Source organism: Ambystoma mexicanum, chromosome 13, assembly GCF_040938575.1.
Source record: "Ambystoma mexicanum isolate Mex_15411 chromosome 13, UKY_AmexF1_1, whole genome shotgun sequence".
Taxonomy (NCBI): Eukaryota; Metazoa; Chordata; class Amphibia; order Caudata; family Ambystomatidae; genus Ambystoma; species Ambystoma mexicanum.
Genome location: NC_090938.1, coordinates 103,229,613 through 103,249,647, shown reverse-complemented (window position 1 = coordinate 103,249,647; position 20,035 = coordinate 103,229,613). Strand labels below are relative to the sequence as shown.

The 20,035-nt window shown below is 43.2% G+C and overlaps 1 protein-coding gene across 1 annotated transcript in view; it reads left to right on the top strand.

Moving 5' to 3' along the window:
• The window catches only part of SYT6 (synaptotagmin 6), an 843,909-nt gene that overhangs the window by 802,129 nt on the left and 21,745 nt on the right, over positions 1-20,035 (top strand). The window contains exon 5 of the mRNA XM_069633389.1: positions 6,595-6,766. Within this exon, the coding sequence (XP_069489490.1) occupies positions 6,595-6,766 (172 nt within the window). The remainder of the gene's footprint in view (positions 1-6,594; positions 6,767-20,035) is intronic.

The following is a 20,035-nucleotide window of genomic DNA, read 5'->3' as shown; positions in this document are numbered from 1 at the left end:
AATGCGGGTCATATCGACCGATTGAGTTGAAAAATATAGATGCCTAAGTGTACACAGGGGTGTTGATTGGCGCCTCTTCTTCCAAATGTAATTAATACGGACCAATCTGGGATCATTAGGGGGAGACACACTTAGGATAATACAAAGAGAGTTTTACACTTGGTAGTGAAGTTTAATAGATCCCAGAGGTACTGGTGTCGTTAGATGCTGAAAAGGCATTTGACCGTGTGGAGTTGCCTTTTTTGTTTATTACTATGGAGCATATTGGATGGGGGCCAAGTTTATACAGATGGTGGAGGTAAACTACAAGGCTGCCATGATGCGCTTGTCGATTAACAAGCAAATATCTCGTAAAATAGGACGACATACAAGGCAGCGATGCCCATTGTCGCCATTTCTTTAAGCTATGTACTTGGAGCCCTTCCTGGTTAAACTCTGCAGAAGGCGGCAATAAGTGGCATCCCCTTCTAGGTGGAGGAGCAAAAAGTAGCCGCCTTCATGGATTACATGTTGTTGACTTTGATACACCCGAGACAACAATATCGGCGTTGGTGTCAGAATTGACAGAAATGGAATTGGTGGCGGGTCTCAAGGTGAATATGGGGAAGTCGGAGCTGTTGTCATTGGGAGTTTCGCAGACACAGGCTTTGCCTTTGTACTCTGTTTGCGTTGGCCAAAAATAGTATAAGATATATTTAGGGGTTAATAAAGCTAGGGCGATTCCACAGATTTATGAAAACTACCGGAGCCTACTCTATCAAGTGAATGAAGATTTGGGGAAATGGACCCCACTTCGTATTTCATAGTTGGGTAGAGTGGCCACCATAAACATGGTGATACTCCCACGGGTTCTTTAATATGTCCAGGCTCTCCCAATATCATTCCCGCCTCTGTTTTTCGCACCATTGAACAAAATGGTCTCGAGATTCTTATGGCGTAATAGAACTCAGAGGGTAGCACACCTTAATGGCCTCTTGGGATAATTGGGTATTGAGTCTCCCAGACCTTATCAAATACTACGAGGCCGCACAGCTGAGAGTGCTGAGGGAATGGCGGGATGCCACCTTGAGGGGATTCTCTGGCAATATATACGAGACAGTCCCCAGAACACACAGATTAGTCAGTTACTGGCTGTGGTGTGTGGTATATGGCACGGCATACTTGAAAAGGGATGCATATTTACGTGTCCATCCCCATTCACTCCTCCATTTGGGAACCCACAATTCCGACCGTACAGGGAGCGTTTAGACAGTGGCAGAAGGTGGGGTATACGAAGTTGTGGGATATGATGCAGGTGACCGACATTCTCACTTTTATGGAATGCAAACAGGACATGGGATTATCAGAAATTGATAGAATGGAATACTACCAATTGTGAAACTGGATAGCCAGCTCTGGGGGATGGCAATAGCAGGAATAGAACTTATGGTGTTTAAAAAGTTCATCACTACACACATGGGTAACAAGCAGCTAGCTGTCGATTTTAATAAAAGGGGACTCCGGTCAAACTTGGGGATATATGCATAAATGGGAAAGGACACTGGGGATTGATATACAAAGGGAACATTGGGCACATCTGTGGGCAAATTATCCCCAAGCTGACGAGGTCAATCCAGGTCAGAGAAGCCTGGTATAAAATCATGGTTCAATGGCACTTATCCACAGAGAAGTTCCATAAAATATACCTGGCAACTACGGAGAAGAGTTGGAGGGAATGTGGCATGAGAGGGGATTGAGGAGTGCTCGGCAATTGGGGAATTTTGGTAGAAGGTCACCACCCAGCTAAAGACAATGGTAGCCTTTGACGCAGTTCTGACTCCAAGGGAATGGATATGTAGTTTATTTGATCCGGGGGTCCGCCTGCCTTCTAGGGTGCATGGTAAAGCTTTAATGTTAATCATTATAGCGGCATGTTTGTTCATTGCGAAATGCTGGAAACGGAAGGATGACTAGGTTGTTTAAATTGTGGGGATTTATGGAAATGGAATGGATGACGTATAATTTACAACAGGAAATCGGTAAATTTCAACAAGATTGGTCAATGTTTCTGGAACTTCTCAGAGGAGACTATGTACATCAATGGTGCCCATACAATTAGAAAATATTGGACATTATGTAATAGTATGTATAACTGTAATCTTTCAGAGTAGTGAAATGAAACAAGGCTATAGCTTCTGCCAGGTGATTGTGGGAAGGGGGGGTTAATGATGTTTATTTCTTAAATGCCAATAAAAATACTTAAACAATTGGCAAAATCACAAGTGAAATTGTAAACTCTGCCTGAGAATAAACACCTGAGTAGAGTAAAGACAGGTGGAGGAAGGTTCTTGGAATCTTTGGCTGTGCATTCTCACGGTGGAGTTATGGATAAGGTTGACCCTGGATATTAATGTGTGGGAAATATCGCCAATCCTCGTAGATGCACGTTGCAGGCACGTTTTATAACCAATGAAGTGGTGTACATAACTGTTTACATAATTGCTGTTTGCTCAATTGTTCAAAATACCCAACACTATTAGAGTAAAACTGAGCAATGGAAAGGGGTTTTCAAGAAAAATATTACCTTTGTGAGTGTGGTTTAGGCTATGGGTCTAGCCAGCTTGCATTTACGGTAATTTAAAATGTTTAACTCTGTAGAGTTGGTTTGACTGTACAATACATAGAAACATTTTGAGATGTCTGGGTATAGATATAGATGTCCTGCTGTCGTTTGAAGTACTGCTTTGCAGTAAAAGTGCTACCTTGTATTTAAAATATAATGAATGTAAAGATTACTTAGAAGTATCACAGGTATGTATTGTGTGACATACTTTGCAGTTGGTTCTCCTGGTTGTACAGGCCGTGCAGCAGAATGTCATCATAGACACATGATAAACCCAGCAATGCAATTTGCCTGCTTAGCACTGAGCAGCTTCTGTAAAGATGGCTGAACGGATATCTTTACGTGACACCTTTACAGCTGTAAAACAATGTGCATCTTAGGCACACAGTTTTTGCTCTCATCCTTCTATGGCTTTGGATATCCTTCCACAGGTTTCCTGATGCACTTGCTCATTCAGATTTACTCTTCGCCATTTTAACTTCCCTAGGATCTATTTCATGCTTGCACCTTTTGGGCGGCCACAGACCTCTGAAATGTGGGGCCGGGGAGGGCAATGAGTGCTTGTTTATGAAGATCATTTTATTGCCATGTGTGGGAACTCTGTACTTGACGTAAGCATAGGTATGCGTTTAATATTGTAAAATGATGCATCATTTTTAACATTTACTTTTCTGAAGGGAAAACCCTCATTTTTGCCATTGTTTCAAAAATGCATGTTGTGTATTTGAATATAAAAGTGATTATCCAACGATAATGTGAAGTGGCACCAATAAAACCAATAAGGTTTGGGCTGTTTTGCATATTAAAGAGCATTTTGGGGAGAGAAGAATGACCAAAGAGCTATATATCTGTCATACATGTCTGTGAGAGTTGTATGAATGAATCACTTAATACCTAAAGCACGCTGGGTTTGGTACGTGTTTACCTTTTTGATAAAAATATTTTTTTATATAAATGTAAGTCCCCCTAACCATAAAGCTTTTGCAAACATCCAGCATATATGGGAAATAATAATGAGCGCTTGTGGACACTCACACCAAGAGAATGAGAAACCGGCACAGCGCTTTTTGGCCGTCAAAGGTTTATTCATTCAGGATGCGTTTAAACAGAGGGCAAACAACAGCAAGTATTTTTCCATACCTCTGAGGTTATTCTGGAAACAAACAACTTTTAAACATTTGGTGTTATATTTCTTCATGACAGGTCATTAAATCACAAACTAAATACAAACGCAGAGTCCGGGTCTCAGCCTACTATTAGTGCAGCTGCTACCTAGGTTATTTCCACTCATGGCCTGTTCCAAGAATAAATGTGTACATGCAAAGCAAGGGGTGTTTTGACTGCATACTATGGTTGTGTGCACAGAATGACATGATTAGAGACTAATGTTCACTTATTTTACAAAGTGCTTACAATTACTTTGTTCACAATTTTCCACACATATATATGTTTGGCCAGGAAAGACTTTTGCTGTCAGAGTGAATGACTAACAGCTCAAAATTAGTTGCACAATGTTGTGGATCTGCCAGACTCAGACAAAATTGGCTTTTTATTTAAAAAATGACCACCAGTAAATTGAAAATAAAGTGCAATAAAATGCAAATACATCTCCTCTGGCAATCTGCCACCCTAGGCCTGGGCCTAGTCGGCCTTGTTGTAAATATGCCTATGTGTGTAGTAATTTATTTCGATTAAATCTTGTAAAACCTTGGCAAAGTTAGTGTTGAATATATGTCATGTACTATGTGACACCAAATGAATTGTAAAACACAAGAAGCCAGAAGAACCCCCTCACAACTCCCCTCAAATATTCTCCAGCATGATGTGGCAGAGAAGCCAGGGCAAAACTCAAAAAAGAGGGTTGCCCCAAAAAGTGGTACAGCTATGGCGGGGGTCTATAATATAATAAAAGAAGAGATCCAAAAAGCTGTGTAAAGTAAATTCAAAACTGAATCCTGAATTTCAATTCTTACTCAGATTTGGTATCAAAAGATATCCTTCTTTGGTTACCCTTGGAATATAAAACTCAATCAAAAAGATGTAATAGTAAATAAAGACTAAAGCTTGTGTTTGAAGTGAATTCTGTATTACATTTAAGTGAAATTCCTTAAATATGTGAAAGAATTACACAGTCAGTAATAGTTTAACAAAGTGAATTCAAGAAAAAAAAAAACGTTTTTGCTCTCACCCTTCTATGGCTTTAGATATCCTTCCACAGGTTTCTTGATGCACTTGCACATTCAGATTTATTCTTTGCCATTGTAACTTCCCTACGATCTATTTCATGCTTGCACCTTTTGGGTGGCCACAGACCTCTGAAATGTGGGGCTGGGGAGGGAAAATAGGTACATTTGGGAGAGAATGGCTACAAGCTCAAGAGTTGGAGAAGAGCGGGATTCAACAGAAAAGGCGGATCGAGATTTAGATTGTGAAGGTTCGGAACAGCGGGCACCTGAAGAACTGATGAAACACTTGTGCATAGGCCTGTTATAAATGCCATATCATATCGTGGAAACACTTGATCCGGGCCAGAGCAACAATTTTGAGAAAATTATTTTGCGGGAGTCTCCCTCCGAATCCTTGGAGGTTAAAGCGAATATTCCTTAAGAAAGATCAGTAGATCCCGTGTTCATGTTTTGCAGCATACTAGAAGTTGCAGTCCATGGGAGTGTTTGGTTTTTATCCTTCGAAGAAGTAATACATTTTATTTTTCGATTACCTTAAAATCCACCATCATGCCCGCCTGTGATTCCTGGTGCTTTGTTTAAATGTTATCTGTGTTTGGTGACTTAATCGAAGAGGGTCCCAAAATAATTTAAAACATAATTATTCATTGCCTTGTTGAAGAAAGGTGATTAACCGCCTTATAAATATAATCTTCAAACATCACTAATTTGTCTGATCTTGAACTGTTCGGTAACCTGCACTGGTTAGATTGAGCGACTCGGTGGATGAAGCTTCATCATGCATGTAACATTTTTTAATGCACACACAGTGGAAGGACTTTGATTCATTTTATAGCAAACATTTCCCAAATTTTAAAACAATTACGGTCAGTTTTGCTAACACTGTTTTACTCAAGCCAACATCTTTTCCAGTCCTATATCTAATTTGTTGTAGGAATGAATGGATAAGACTGGTTTGATGGCATTGGATCATAACAAGCAGACGGCCATTTCACAATTATGAGCTCCATGTCATTGAGTGAGACGGTCATTCCAGGCAGGCTGTCATCGGCCCATTATCCCGAAAGTAACAGCCCCACCGAGGCCTGAGCATTACAGGGAGTTGCTGGCTCTTACCAGTGCCGACCGCCTCCCTGGAAAGGCATTCTCGCCATTAGAACCCACAGCCTTTCTTCCTTTAAAAGAAAACATAGAAGTCCCTTTTCTATTTCTACCAGCTAAGGACGTGGGCAGGAAGCCATGAAGGCTGATGGAGGACAAGTGAGCGAATGGGGCAAACATGGAGGGTAGGTGGGGGCAGAGGGGAGTGGAAACAGAGGGTGAATGAGATGGGGTACTGCGTCACAGGTGACTGTTGGACATTGCAGCTTTGATACTGGCACAGGAATGGGAATAGAACGCTGGCTTATCCAAGCAGAAATAGCCCTTGCTCCATGACTTCTGTTTGGGTAACGCTACTTCTCTGTGTGCTAATTTTCACTAGTGCTTTTTTGGTATCACTGACAGACTGAACATACTTGATAGCAGAGAACTAGGGCGTTACAGTGAATCCATGATTTCTGGAAATTGGGTTTCCAGCCCTTTTCTTTTTCAAATCTTGAGGTTATCTGTTTAAGCCTTGCATACCTAATTGAGGTTGGACAAGACTTCATTTTCCCGAATGCATTGCTTTGGTACAAGAAGGTTCAGGCCTCAAAGACATTTAGTAACCATCAACATGTTGTTATCTTATACATTGAATGCATATCTTCTAATTTGGGAACCTATCGTAGCTTTTATTGAAAACCTCTGAACGCCTCTCCTTAGATCCTTATGTGAAGGTGTCTCTACTCTGTGACGGGCGCAGGTTGAAAAAGAAGAAAACCACGATAAAGAAGAACACACTCAACCCTACGTACAACGAGGCCATCATTTTCGACATTCCGCCGGAGAACATGGACCAGGTCAGCCTGCTGATCTCTGTGATGGATTATGACCGGTAGGTGGACCCTCTAAGCTCAAAATCTTTAAAAAAAACACTTAATATAGCGCTGAACCAGGTGAAGGTGTCACTAAGCGTTTTACAGAGAATACAATTGCAAACATGAGGTACAGAAAGACCCCGGAGGAAAGATTATAATAAGAATTTCATGGTGGGATGGCACTATATTCACTGAAAAAACTTTGTTAAAGGGACGTTATGTTTAAGGTGCCCCAATAAAAACCTACGAAATTCATCGAAAAAAACTTTGTTAAAGGGACAATATGGTTGCTAGGTAAAATCGAAAAAAACCAAAGAAGTTCGCCAGTTATGGTAAGGCAATGAGAACGTGCCGAGTCCGGCTGGTCTGGAGTTTCTCAATGCACTGAATTTCAAGAGTATTGTTGCAATAAATGTAGTCACCCCGGCATACCCCCCACCAAAGCCCATGAGCACATGCATAACAGATGGGATTCACAATGACAAACAAAATTAGACGATGGGGGACATCAGCGAGGGGACCTTGAGTTAAGGTGATCATCACTTCACATCCGCTGAATTTCATGGGTTTTGTTGTGTTACATCTGGTCTCCTTAACTTTCTGAACAATTGATTTTTCAGTGTATATATATATATATGTGTGTATATTATGTGATTTTGTGATTTGCCTAGAATCACACAATTTGGTTTGCGTGACCGGATTACAACAGAGGTTAACAAATGGACCTTGCATCATTAATGAACTGCTGGCCTCTCCCATGGGGCCGACCTGCACTTCCAGATTCTAACTTTTATAGTTTGAATCCTATGCTAATGCTGACTCAGCTGTTGGTTCCTTTTAGGTTGATACATTGTGTACTATTAAATGGGGAAGTAACACCTGCTATTACAGTGCTTAGAAGTGGGAGGAGTTGGGTATGAAGCACCATATACTCAAACACATATAACATTATTATTAAGAAAATGTGCACCAGTCAGATGATATTGGACTGGCATCTATGCAACTCTTCCAGAGTGATGTGGTATACAAGTCAATTTATATCCTATTTTGTATTTGCACCTGTGAAGACTTCAGAGCCAATAGGGGAGGAGGGGGCTCGAAAGGTGGGCATTACAAAACAGTATTGCCTGCCTGCTGGGCCCCCTTTTCAGCAAGAGGCTGCCATATTCATCTTCCTGCCGCAGCACCAATACTGCCCCTTCCCCACCCTCCCCCATCTCCACACTGCCCCACTTCCCATCTCCTGTCAGTACTTGCCTACAATATGTACATACCTGCCCAGCCTTGTGATACTGCTTTCCTCCCCACTATAGTCAACCACCCCCCCTTTCGTCGCCATGGAAATGGACAACAGACTAAGATCAGTTCCCTCTCTGTTTTCCATAATTGGCATTCTTTTCTTTTTGTTTTTGCCATGGGGAAACTGTCACCGTCCCATTTCTCAACTTAATGAGAACTAAAGTTATTAGCACCCTAGAATTAGCCTCATGCTCTGGTGCCAATAACTGTCACCCACGAAGAGGCATTATAGGGCAGGAAATGGCGCAGAGGCCCTTGTTAAATATCTTAGGTCTCGGCCATTACTTGCCAATAATGGCCGTCAGCTCTGGGGTTACCGCTTAATTAAAAATATGATTATTGGAAACTAATTTCAGTACCTAAATAATTTGCTTTTCTGGGTTACTAAATGGAAGAACTAGAAGAGTTAGTCTCAAGCTTTTCCGGATCTACTTACGGCCATAACTCAGGAACTGTTCTTGGTCGGGGTCTGTTTTTCTTTTTCGCTCCTATTTGGAGTGGATTTCACTTGTGTCTTAAAAATATTGTAAGAATAGTAAGGAGGCATTATTGGCACAGCACCTAGCACCTGGAAATATTACTTGCCATAGTATTAGTTGTTGCCCTCTTCAGGAGAATTTATTTTATTGGCATGATAAAAGTCTGAATCTTCTCTGACCTCATTAAAACCCATGATTTACCAGGAAGCACTAATCTGTCTGCAGAAGGTCCAGCAACCCACCAAGCTTTAGGTTATACTGATGTAGCTCAAAATGTGCAATTGGAACATGTCTTCCTATTACTTCTGGAAAATCCTAGAAGATCGGAGTATGAGTTAGATGCGGAAACGTAAAAAGGACGAGTTCAATGGTATTTCATCAAACATCCCCCAATGTCTATAGAGATGCAAAGCAGATAAGTGCTTCCAGGAATCCTGGACACCTTGGAAATTGACTAAGCTCAGTCTATCTCCGACAGAGCTAGGCTTAAGAAATGAGACTTCCAAGCTTTGCTCTGAACGTACGTGCACCCATTGTAGCTTCGTAACTGCCGCGCACATGGACATCTTCCAGCACTTATTCATTGAACAAGATCCTTGGTTGCCAATGGCCATGACATTTAACAATATGCTAGGATTATCCTTTCAAAAAGGTCCTCACAATTTAAGACTGGATTATGGAAATGGTCTTATTTTTGACTGAGAGAGCCCATATTTAAAGTAAATTGTCAGAACTTTGGGGAACTATTGTAAGATGTACGACTGAACGTTGTTGTGTTCTTTGACAAAGATTTCTATCAAAATCGCAAACTGTATACTATGTGCTAAATGCGTTTGATACATAATACCGATTACCAATTGAATTTTCACAATACAAATTTCATTTATTTGTGTATCTTTTTATAAGTTAGAATTAGTGCATCACACTCCAAGAAACGCATTCACAGACATGCCAGGTTGGAGTCAAGGTGAAAGCAATTTTCTACTCAGACTTCTTCGACAGACTCTTCCGTATATCCCAGAAGTGAACCATGCCTTGGTGGTGGGAGCACTTGCGAATGTCTATCTGGACTATTGTAACAACCAACTGATGGGTATTTCCGAAAAAATTACTTTACAGACTTAAAAAAGCCCAGAATGCAGATCTGTAGATTAAACATCACTTCCCATGTTTCTCCTTCACGTCAATCAATGCCATGGTTAGCGGTTGAGGATCACATTAAGTTCAAGGTAGCATGTCTAGTATTCAAATGTTTGAATAATCTAGCACCTTCTACCAGAAGGACAAGCTTAAGCTTTATCAGCCATCTAAATGTTTAGCTCAAAGGACCAAGCGCTGCTGGCTATTTCTACTTCTACATTTGTATCAAGAGGAGATAGAAGATTTGCGTTGTTTGGTCCTAGACTCTGGAATAGTATACCCAGGCAAATTAGGACACTTGACCCGCTCTTGAAGTTTCATAAGGCCCTAAAAACATTTTTGTTTAAATAAAACAATCACTCCCGTCCGGCCTGTTTGGAACTGTTTGGCCTTTAGGACAAGATGCAGGTTCTTTATTCTATTCTGGTAATTGGTCTTTGAAAGTGTCGCCTGCGCAATTATACGGTTTGGTCCGTTTCAAGCGCGTTATAAATCCCTCAAATCAAATCAGTCAAACTACAACCATGCGCATGAAGGACAACCGTGGCTTCATAATATGAAACTATTTTAAAACATTGTTCTAGAATTTGTCAACAATCCACTTTTTAGCAATAGCCACCAAATGATTTATGCCAGGTGTCTGCAACCATTGGCTCACCGGGTGTTTTGGACTACACCTCCCATCAGCCATCGCCAGCATGTTCAATGGTGAGGAATCACGGGAGGTGGTAGATAAAAAGCAAAAGTAGGAGAAAAGCTTGCAAATGGAGAAGAAATATTGCACTCTTTAATTCTTTATTTTTTTTACTTGGTTGTCGTCTTTTGTGCATTTGGTAACGTGAGAAATGCTTGCAAAAAAGGGGCTGGCCTAGTGAATTTGTAAATGTATGTATTTCTGCTCATGTTGCATAGGTTAAAAAGGCAGTGGAAGCACATGTTCTAATGTATTCATTACACAGGTAAGCATTAAGCATACTAGTCTGAAAACCTCTGCACGTAGAAAATGAATATTTCCAACCCCTGGCTATTTGTTCTGGGGCCTATTATTGACTGACTACTGTAATTCTAGCACTTGAACATATTTTGTTAAAGGCATTGGTCTTTGCTTTGCTCAGTGGGCTCTCCGCTTTAAAGGGCAGAGGGAGCATGTGTTATAGTGAATGCATTTCACTGCTGAAAACCTCTTCATCAGAACTGTATCAAATGAGAGCTGGAATTTACTATGCAATAAGAGAAGAGGCAAAACCTTCCAACACATCTGCACTGAATCTACTATAACAACCCCACAGAACCAGAATAACAACCCCACAGAACCAGAATAACAACCTCACAGAACCTGATAACACAGCAGTGCAGATCACCCAATATTGGGAGCCTCATCCCATTCAAGAACCTGCCGGGGAACAGCACAACCTTATGAGGTGCCACATGCAAGCCCTCTTGAACCATACAAGAGAAACACCAGTAGGAGACCCCTTCATGCAGTTTGGGCACACATTAACCCCTTAAGTGCCAAGGACGAGTATGCTCGTCCTTTTTGCATATACTTGCATAATAGCCTGGCACTAGGACACATTGGTTTGGGCTTGGAAAGGAAATCTCTCAAATATAATACAGGGAAGAGCATGCAAGCCCATGTTTTAGAAGACGCTCAACCCAAAGAGCAGAGGTTTAAACAGAGATGTGGGTTTCACGGGGCACTATGGTGAACTTTGATGTCTGGCTGATCAGACCACAAACCATGTGAACACTGGCATTTGTATTTATTTGCAGAATAGGAATTTTAATCTCAGCAGAGGGCAACTGCACATTGAAAGGCGGTGGAGGGATCTTCTGAAAGGATGCCTGTGCAACAGCACAATGATTAGAGCAAGTGGTGGAATCGTTTAAAGGTGGGAAAAATGTGGGAAATAGACCACGGACAAAACAAAAGAAACAGAAAATGATATGGAACCGATGACACTTGCAAATTTAACATTAGACTCTGGGGCCATGTGCTTCAAGCTAAATAGTACTGAACAAATATACTAAGTTCTATTACATCATTAGGCTGCACTAGACTCATCTGTCGAGGTTAGGGGGGGCAGGATGAGGAGAGGACAGCCAAGCCTCCTCTTTATCAAGTTAGTGGAGCACAAGTGGAATTTTGAAGAGGTTCACAGGCGGGTTGGCTTTGATTAGGGTGGGCAGCGTGTTGCAATTGAGATTAGCGAATGTAAAGAATGAGTGGAAACGAGAGGAGGCAAACTGGGGCGGTGCATGGAACCGTGAGGTTGAGTGGCGAAGAGGAGCGGAAGGAACGCGACAGTGAGTAGACCGATACAGTCGCATGGGTACTGAGGAGCAAGTCCATTATTAGCTTTAGAGACTGAGAAGGAGCTTGGAAAAAGGAGTCCAGAGAGCCATCCAGCACCATTTCATATGTGGAAATGGTTTATTTACAACCACTTTTTGCTTTTGACCATCTGATGAAGAACATCTTTGAAAGCTCTTGCATTATTCCATTGCAGAACAAGATTTTCAGTTAGTGCAGTCCATGGAATCAAAGTTCACTCTTTTTCGACTTTCTGCACGAACATTGCGTCATTCGTTTGCACAAAAAAAGGACAAAAGGGAAAGAAAACATCCACCAGAAGGACACTGTTTAGCCCCATGGAGCATGCAATGAACATGGCTGGACTGCCGTCCATTCGCCCAAGGATTGACATGCAAAGAATGTGATCAGTCAAGCTACAGACCAGGGATCCGCTTCTTGCTCATGCGGGCAATACTGCCTGCCCGAATGGGAACTCTTGCCACAGCCCTTTCTGCGAATGACAAAAACACTTTACAGCAGAAATCAGTTGTGAAACCCCACTATTCTGCCTTCTGGGCAGCTTTAGGGAAATACGGGATACCTGGGTACTTGGTACCTTAGCCCCTTCTGAGGTCGATAAATGAGCACCACACCCCGTGAGTAATAATAAGCAGCGCTCAGATGCCTGAGGGTTCGTAGTGCTATATAAATGCTAAATTATTATTATTAAATTATTATTACATTTTGTACAGCATACACATGACACCTAGCGTGCATCCTCGCATGCATAGATTGGCAAGAACCACTTTAAACAGTGGGGTTAATATATTTAGTAATCTAATACACTTCTGCATTTGCTGAAGGTGCAGGGATATTTGCCATATCACCATATCAAGGCCTCATGTAGCTATGCATGCATTGCACACATATATCCTAAAGTGCTTAGAAGATCCTTGCTTATTGTAATCTATTGGCTAAATACACATTATGTTTGATTTTTGGTTGAAAACATTGAAGATCTGTGGGTGAGTGAAAGGCCTAAAGTCATTCTGCATTTTGATGTATCTTGCAGTCAGGGAAAGAAAATCGCATCTCTAAGCTCAAGAAGCGATCATACCAAGCAGAACATGGCTAAGAGCCCAATTAGATGCAGGTGCGTTTTTTAATGAATGAGGTAATCGACAGCAAACAGGCCAAAGAAGGAAGCACTTGAGATTACGTTCATTTAGCCACTAAGAAGTATATAAAGGGCCACAGGATTAGCAGTGCTTTAGATCACCCGAAGAGGCGGAGGTCTGATGATGCCGTACTGTAGAGCTGTGCAGAAGGTAGCGGAGACGCCCAGCCAGAAGATAAAGCTGCTTAGGTGAACATCCACCAACAAGATCAGAAGTGGACCTCTGTATACGCTCTGCCCTCATCACACTTGCCCTCGTTCTGCAATTCCTCTTCAGATCGCTGCTCCTTACGCTTCCATCTCTCTATGCACCAACATGTGTTTACTCCCTCTGTCCACATAGGCCATCCCCACCTCTCGGGTCCCGCTGTGATGTTCCCTTGTGTCCCCCCTTCTCGCACAGAGGTGTTGCCTGTTTTGCTTGATTCTTCTACCCTGCTCTCCCCCCCTTCGAGCCTACTTCTGCAGGAGTCTGTCCTGATACATTCTGGTTCCATCATCACAGTCTTGTGGCCAATGCTGGATTTGACTTTCATGGACTTCATTGATTCACGGCGTGTCACCCTTTCTCATGGTGGCCCTGAATCATGCTGTTCCCATCTTCATCTTGTATCCAGGCTTGCAACATTGTGTTACTACTGACTTCAGCAATTGTATTCGCTCTCCCCTCTTCCTTCTCCACTCTTTTTGACTGCTTACTCTCTGTTCTCTCCTCCTCTCCCTTTCTCCCTTTTCCCATCTCCTCCCCTCCTCCCCTTACTTTCTTCTATGCACTTACTCTATCAGAATTGTCCTTGGACCTAGTATAATAGCAACCTCGTCTATTTCCTCCCCCCTCCCCTTACTTGTTTCCCTCACGCCCCCCCTCCAGCACCATCTGAAATGTAGTCAGGCATAGTACGATAGTAGCTTGTTTTGTTCCTCCCCTCCCTTTCTGCACCCCTCTCCCTCACCTTTTGTTTTCTCTGGCTCTACCAGAAATGTCATCAGGTCTAGTACGTAGTCGCCTGTCTGTTTCCATTTCATTCCCACTCTCCCCCTCTCTTCCTTATCTATGTCTTAGCTCTTGCACTATCTGAAATGTCGTCAGGCCGAGTACGATAGTTAATTTCACATCCTTACTGTTCACGGCCTGAAAGAATGTCATTGTATTTTCCCTTGTTCCCTTCCTTGCCTTGAAGTGCTTTGAAACACATTGTGTATAGGCGCTATATAAATAAACTATCATATCATATCTATGGTCCTCTCTCCCTTTCTATCCCTTCTTCTCTTGCTTACTCGGCTACTCATGCAAAATAAAGCAGCAAGCCTTACGTTGGCACTTAAGTGCTGGGATCATATCTCACGAGGCCTGAAAACAACCACTGGCTCCCCACTGCAACAAAAAAAATACACACTACACCAACTGTATTGCTTTTCAGATCCTGCTTAGCATTGCTCCTAAATAACTGAACTGTGTATTTACTGGAGTCTCCAAACTCACCAGAGGTCAACAACCTAACTATGCCCATGTTGAAAAGACTGAAGTGCAGAGGCAGATCCCTCAGAGCATTGGGTGCGAAATTCTGGAACAACCGCCCCACAACCGCGAAAACAGAATCTAGTTGTGTACGCCAAACCGTTGTATTGTACCCAATGTCTGGTTCATTTTACCCTAGACGCTTAGAAGGGGCACCTCTGTGAGCTAGCACATTATGGAACTCAGAAATAAACAAAAAAGGTCTCATCTTCTTCCTGCCCCACTTATTAGCTTTCTCGTTTCTTCCCCCCTGCCTTAATTATTTTTATCATTCATGTATACTTGCCTAGTGCACTAAAGCATTCACAGTCAATAAGTATTTTAAAATATCTTTGTGTTCGATTCTAGGTCCCCCACCCCTCCATTTTCTGCAATAGCTTCTCACATAAAATTGGAAAAGTATTTTTAGCCGCGTAGTAGGCATATTCTATAATGCCGCAATATTGGGCAATATTTTATCCATGACGCCTCGTGTCTGGATGCCGGAGAACAATTAATGGATGCAATAGAAATGTCCTTCCATGTTTCCATCCTGCAGTCGTAGAATGATGAAAAGAAGGGGATTGTGGGTTTTATCCTTGTTGCTGTAGAGCTCATCATTTTCCCCGGCGTGTATACAGTGACGTATAATTACTAAATTATTCCTTAAGCGCCCCCACGAGTGGGTTTATGCAAATCTTCTGCAGCCAAGGGGGCACAGTAAATTCACTTGTAAACTACAACATTAAGTGTGTTGCTTTTTGGATATGCAAAACCTTAATGATCGATTCCCTAAGCGTGATGATTCCGGCATCTACCCGGCACATTCAGTGAGGGACTCCTACTTTGGGATCTACTGCAAACTGTTCTTGTTGGCATTGAACCCTATGCTCCCGGAACTTCACAATTTAGAAAGGACATGTCCACCCATTTCCGAGAGGCGTTGTGAGAAACCAAAGGGTGTCTCACTATCTACACCCCGGGAATCTCTTGCTCAGGGCATGGCCGGCGCCTTTGGATCCAGACCCTGGGGGTGGACAAGTGCGGGAGGATCACCTGGGTGAGGGGTCCTCTGGGAGTGGGGGTGAGACATCCGATGGTAAGACGTGGTAGCCCCCCTCTTCACAACACACCCCATCTCAACATTTCCTCCACCTTTTATAGGTTTTTGTAAGTCTTGTCCCATTGCACCCTCCCCAATTCAAACAAGTACCCACATCAAAGGGAGGTGTAGCAGAACAAACACAACAGCCTATATCTCACAACACCTAAATCGTTCCCCTTCATCTGACTATTTTCACCACCTCTCAAAAAACAACTCCTCCCACAATTCCTACCTCCAATCTCGAAATCCTATTTACCAAACTATTGGGAAGAAGAAGAGTTGAAAGAGAGCTATGAAGAATACCCATAGAAACCAATGCACACGGGATTCCTATGGGCAGTCACCATTTTCTCCCAGTAATGAGGCCAGGCAAGGTCAGGCCACCCTTTTCAATCATTGCCACCTGAAACCTGTTAAGCCTCCCAGTCAGTATAAAAGGTGGAGCACACAGACATACTTTGAGTGATCTGGGGATGCTGGATGGTGGACAGGGGCAGAGAGGAGAAAATTGGAGCTGGAGAGACCCTGAAAGGCCTGGAGGAAGAAGGACTGCCTAATTGCTGGGCCTGTGAGGAGAGGGGAGGCTGCAGTGTGGCGAGGGAGTTCTAACTCCAGGGAGCCAAACCAGGGGCAGCTGGTGGTTACCTGGCAGTGTCCACACCAGACCTCCTCCCCTGGGCAAGACAGAAAAGCCAAAGCCTTTGAGGTGCCATTGGCGAGACCCTGACCTCAACAAGTTATCCCCTTTTCCTCCTGCAGCGCTCAAAACTCCAGAAAGCTGTATAGGGGAGCTGACGAAGTGGGAGCGAAATAAGAAAAGTGCATTCTGGGACATGAAGTACAAAGACTTTAAAACTTTGCAAATCAAGAGGGGCCCGAGCCCGGCTGAGGGAGACCCCTGAGAGGACAGAGCGAAAGAGAACAATGCCCCCAACCTTGCATTCAAAAGATACCAGCAGCCCTCACGGGTGAAAGGCCGAGTTGGGTAGGTGAAGCTACAGCTGTTGTATCGTCCTTGGCTCCCAAATGAAGGACATGAACAAAGAAACCAACAGCCGGTAAGGTGAAGCTAGCAATTGACGAATAATAGCCATACAGTATAACGGAGTGGTCCGGCATAGCGACAGTGCCCAGTTGAAGGTCTCTGTTGAGCGAGTACTGATGTGAGCCTAAAGGATATGAACTGATTTTGTTTCAAGGCAAGAGAAGCCTAAGGAAAGTGAATCACATTGAGTTGCAAAGTGAGGGGTCCGAGCCCAGCACAGGGAGACCTGTAGCAAACTTTGAGAAATTGCAAATAGAAGGTCTGAGCCCGACCAAGGGAGACTTATTGTGAATTGGGAAACCTGGAAGTTGTGAACTTAGAAAACCTGAAGGAAAGTGATTGTATGGAACTTTCAAAGGAACTTTTATTTGTTGAATAAATCCAAGGCATCCTGCGAAAGAGACTTGGTGCGAAAGAGTGACTGGAAAGCTTTGGCCCTTGTCCCGAGCTGCATCCCCGTGCCAGAAAGCCAGAGTGTGTTCTTAAGACCCGAGGGTGCCTCCGTATCCTGTGCTAAAAATGTGGGGAAGGGAGTTTGCTCAGCCTCTTTGACCTATTATTTTTTAACACTTTTTTCCTTTACATACACCTTTTTACATGCACCCATTTATTGTAATAGCGTAAGGGCAGGCCATCGGTTTATTTAGTATAGGCCACTTTATTTTGATAGACATGACTAGGACTGTGTTATTTATTATTTGATGGTAGAGTTTGCTCCCCTTTTTAGATATGGGGCAAGATGGGAGTTTTTCCAACCCTTGTTGTTCAATAAAAAAACATTATCCTTGCATCTCTAGTGTCTGTCTTCACTTGTGATGCCATGCCTCCCTTACAGAGGGTATTTGTCAATCAATTTCTCCTGATGCTGGTTATTGCTAGAGATGCAACAGGGGGGGGGTTTAGGAGTCGAGGAGAGGTGTATGGGATCGGCATTGGCGCTTTGTTTTAAGTATTTGGGTATAAATGTGCGACTCCGTCTTGAAACAGATCCTTCACAAACCCAATTGAGTTCAAGCACTGCCAGCCTGGAATCAAGGCAACAATGCTTCAGAATGTGGTGCTTTGCCAGTGAACTCAGAAGCTGTCTGAACTGAAACGCCAGCCTTCTACGTTTGCCGACGGCCTCCGGCCTGGTGGCACAACCAAAACTGGAGCTATGCAGCCTCTACCCTAAGATCTTTCTAATGACTTCCGAGTTGGACCATTTTATTGACATTCAGAAGGCAGAAGACCTGTTTGTTGCATGGAATTACTCTCAATGAGAACAGGAACAAGTTACGCGACCACCAGCGACTCGCATGCAGTCCTTCTCCTGCCACGTCCGACCATCTGGAACTCAATCCAGTTGAAATGCCTATACAATCCTCCAGTTCTGCAAAACACTACAAATATGACTCTTTCAACAATACCTGTTGGACGAATACAAATCCCTCTCACCCTCCAACAACACTACTGCGGTACTGTATAAAATGCCAAGCCCAACACTGGTAGCCTCCAGTTGTAAAGTTCTCTGCTGCTCTTGAGCTAGACTTGCACTTTAAGCAATAAAGAAAACAGCCGCTGAGGGTAGGGTACACTTAGAAAACTAGTGGTATCTTTGAGGAAAAGCAGGGAACCAATAAGAGACTAATTAAAATTCAGACCCTTTTTTGTATCATAATGTGGAATTGGAAGAAGGCCTCAAGGTTTAAGGCGATTGGGAGACACTTTCTGTTCTAACCCATGAGCCAAGGGTTTCTCTCGTAGGCTTGAGCCAACAACAGGCTGTCTTTTTCTCTCTCTCTGGATCACCGGGACCTACCCAGTGGGCTGGCAACGGGCTTCTTCTTTTGGCCCGGCCCACAAGCTACTTCCACATTCTATTGCCAGGCCTCAGCTTTCAGTGTTTTCATGGCACTGTAGTACGTGAGTCAGAGAAATCAATTTTTAACACCCCCATAGCCTCAAATTCCTTGATCTGTGACCTCCAGTGAAAATAAAGTGTAGGCAGGTGAGACGTCGCAGCTCAATCGCCGTCCATTGCCCCCGGACTCTCCTGGTGTTCCTAAGAAGCTTCATGAACACACATGTATCTTTTATCTGTAATGCCTTATCGACAGGTGGTTATTGCTGCGAGTTCAGTCTAAGCACATATCAAGAAAGTGATTGCTTGCCCAGTCTTGCTACCGTGGGATAGCCAATTTGTCTGCAAAGTTTGAGAGTAAAATTGCTATTTGCTGCAATTTGAATACTCGCTCTGGGGATTAAAAGATATACTGAATGGTGGCTACCAATTCCCTTCTGATCCAACCAAAGCCCTGATAATTGAATCAATAACTAGTACATGAGGGGCTGAAGTAGAAGAGCAGGCTATTCAACCCAATCGCCATCCTCTGCTTCTCTGCCCCGCCTTAGCTGACCCCAATGGCATCTTTCCACAGATTTGCCCCACCACCTTGTAGCATCGAAGATCCCCCTCCCCACCTAGTTCAGGAATGATCTTTTCTACTGGTCCCTTCTGAGATCCCCCTGAAAAGATGGCACTGCAAAGCATGGCCCGGCCTTGATTGACCTGGCAGTGTGGGCTGTCGAAGCTCTCCAATCACTAGACCTGCGTGATCCAGAGCGCGCATGTCAGGAGATTACTGCAAATGATGCCTCTGCCTGCTGGTCCATTTTCAATGTTAAACAAATTGCTCCTCTCCGATTGCTTTCTGCCTGAATTGCCAAGGCCTGCGGATCAGGAAATAAATTACCCAAAGAGATAAGTGCGGATGCGCTAAAGGGTGAACAAACGTGAGATGCAAGAGAAACTAATGTCCGATTAATGCAGAGTTTCTTTTTTTTAGAGAATGTCCAATGTGAATGCTGCCTCTTAAATGGTGGAATGAATTGGGAGTTGATGTCCCTTTCTGCAATAGCCCCTTCCGCTGAGTTGTCATTCTAATAAGAATACACTTCTGTCTTAATCGCCATGTTTGCTCCTTCGCTTCTCTAGGGTTTAAGGCTGCCTTGGTATTATTTGTTATTTACATAGTGCTTCATGTTGCTCTCCTCCGGCTTCTAAGTGCTTGACCGGGGATCGAGCCCAAGTTTCACGGCTTGTCCTATTGGCAAGGCGAGCGCGTTGCCCCTGAGCGATCCTCCCGTCTTCATATGCACTGCCCCTTACCCAGATATTCCTGTTTGTATTGGGTTAGAGCATCGCATCCTTCATTGATGAACTGCTAATGTATGTGCAGCTGGAAACATTAATGGTGAATAATGG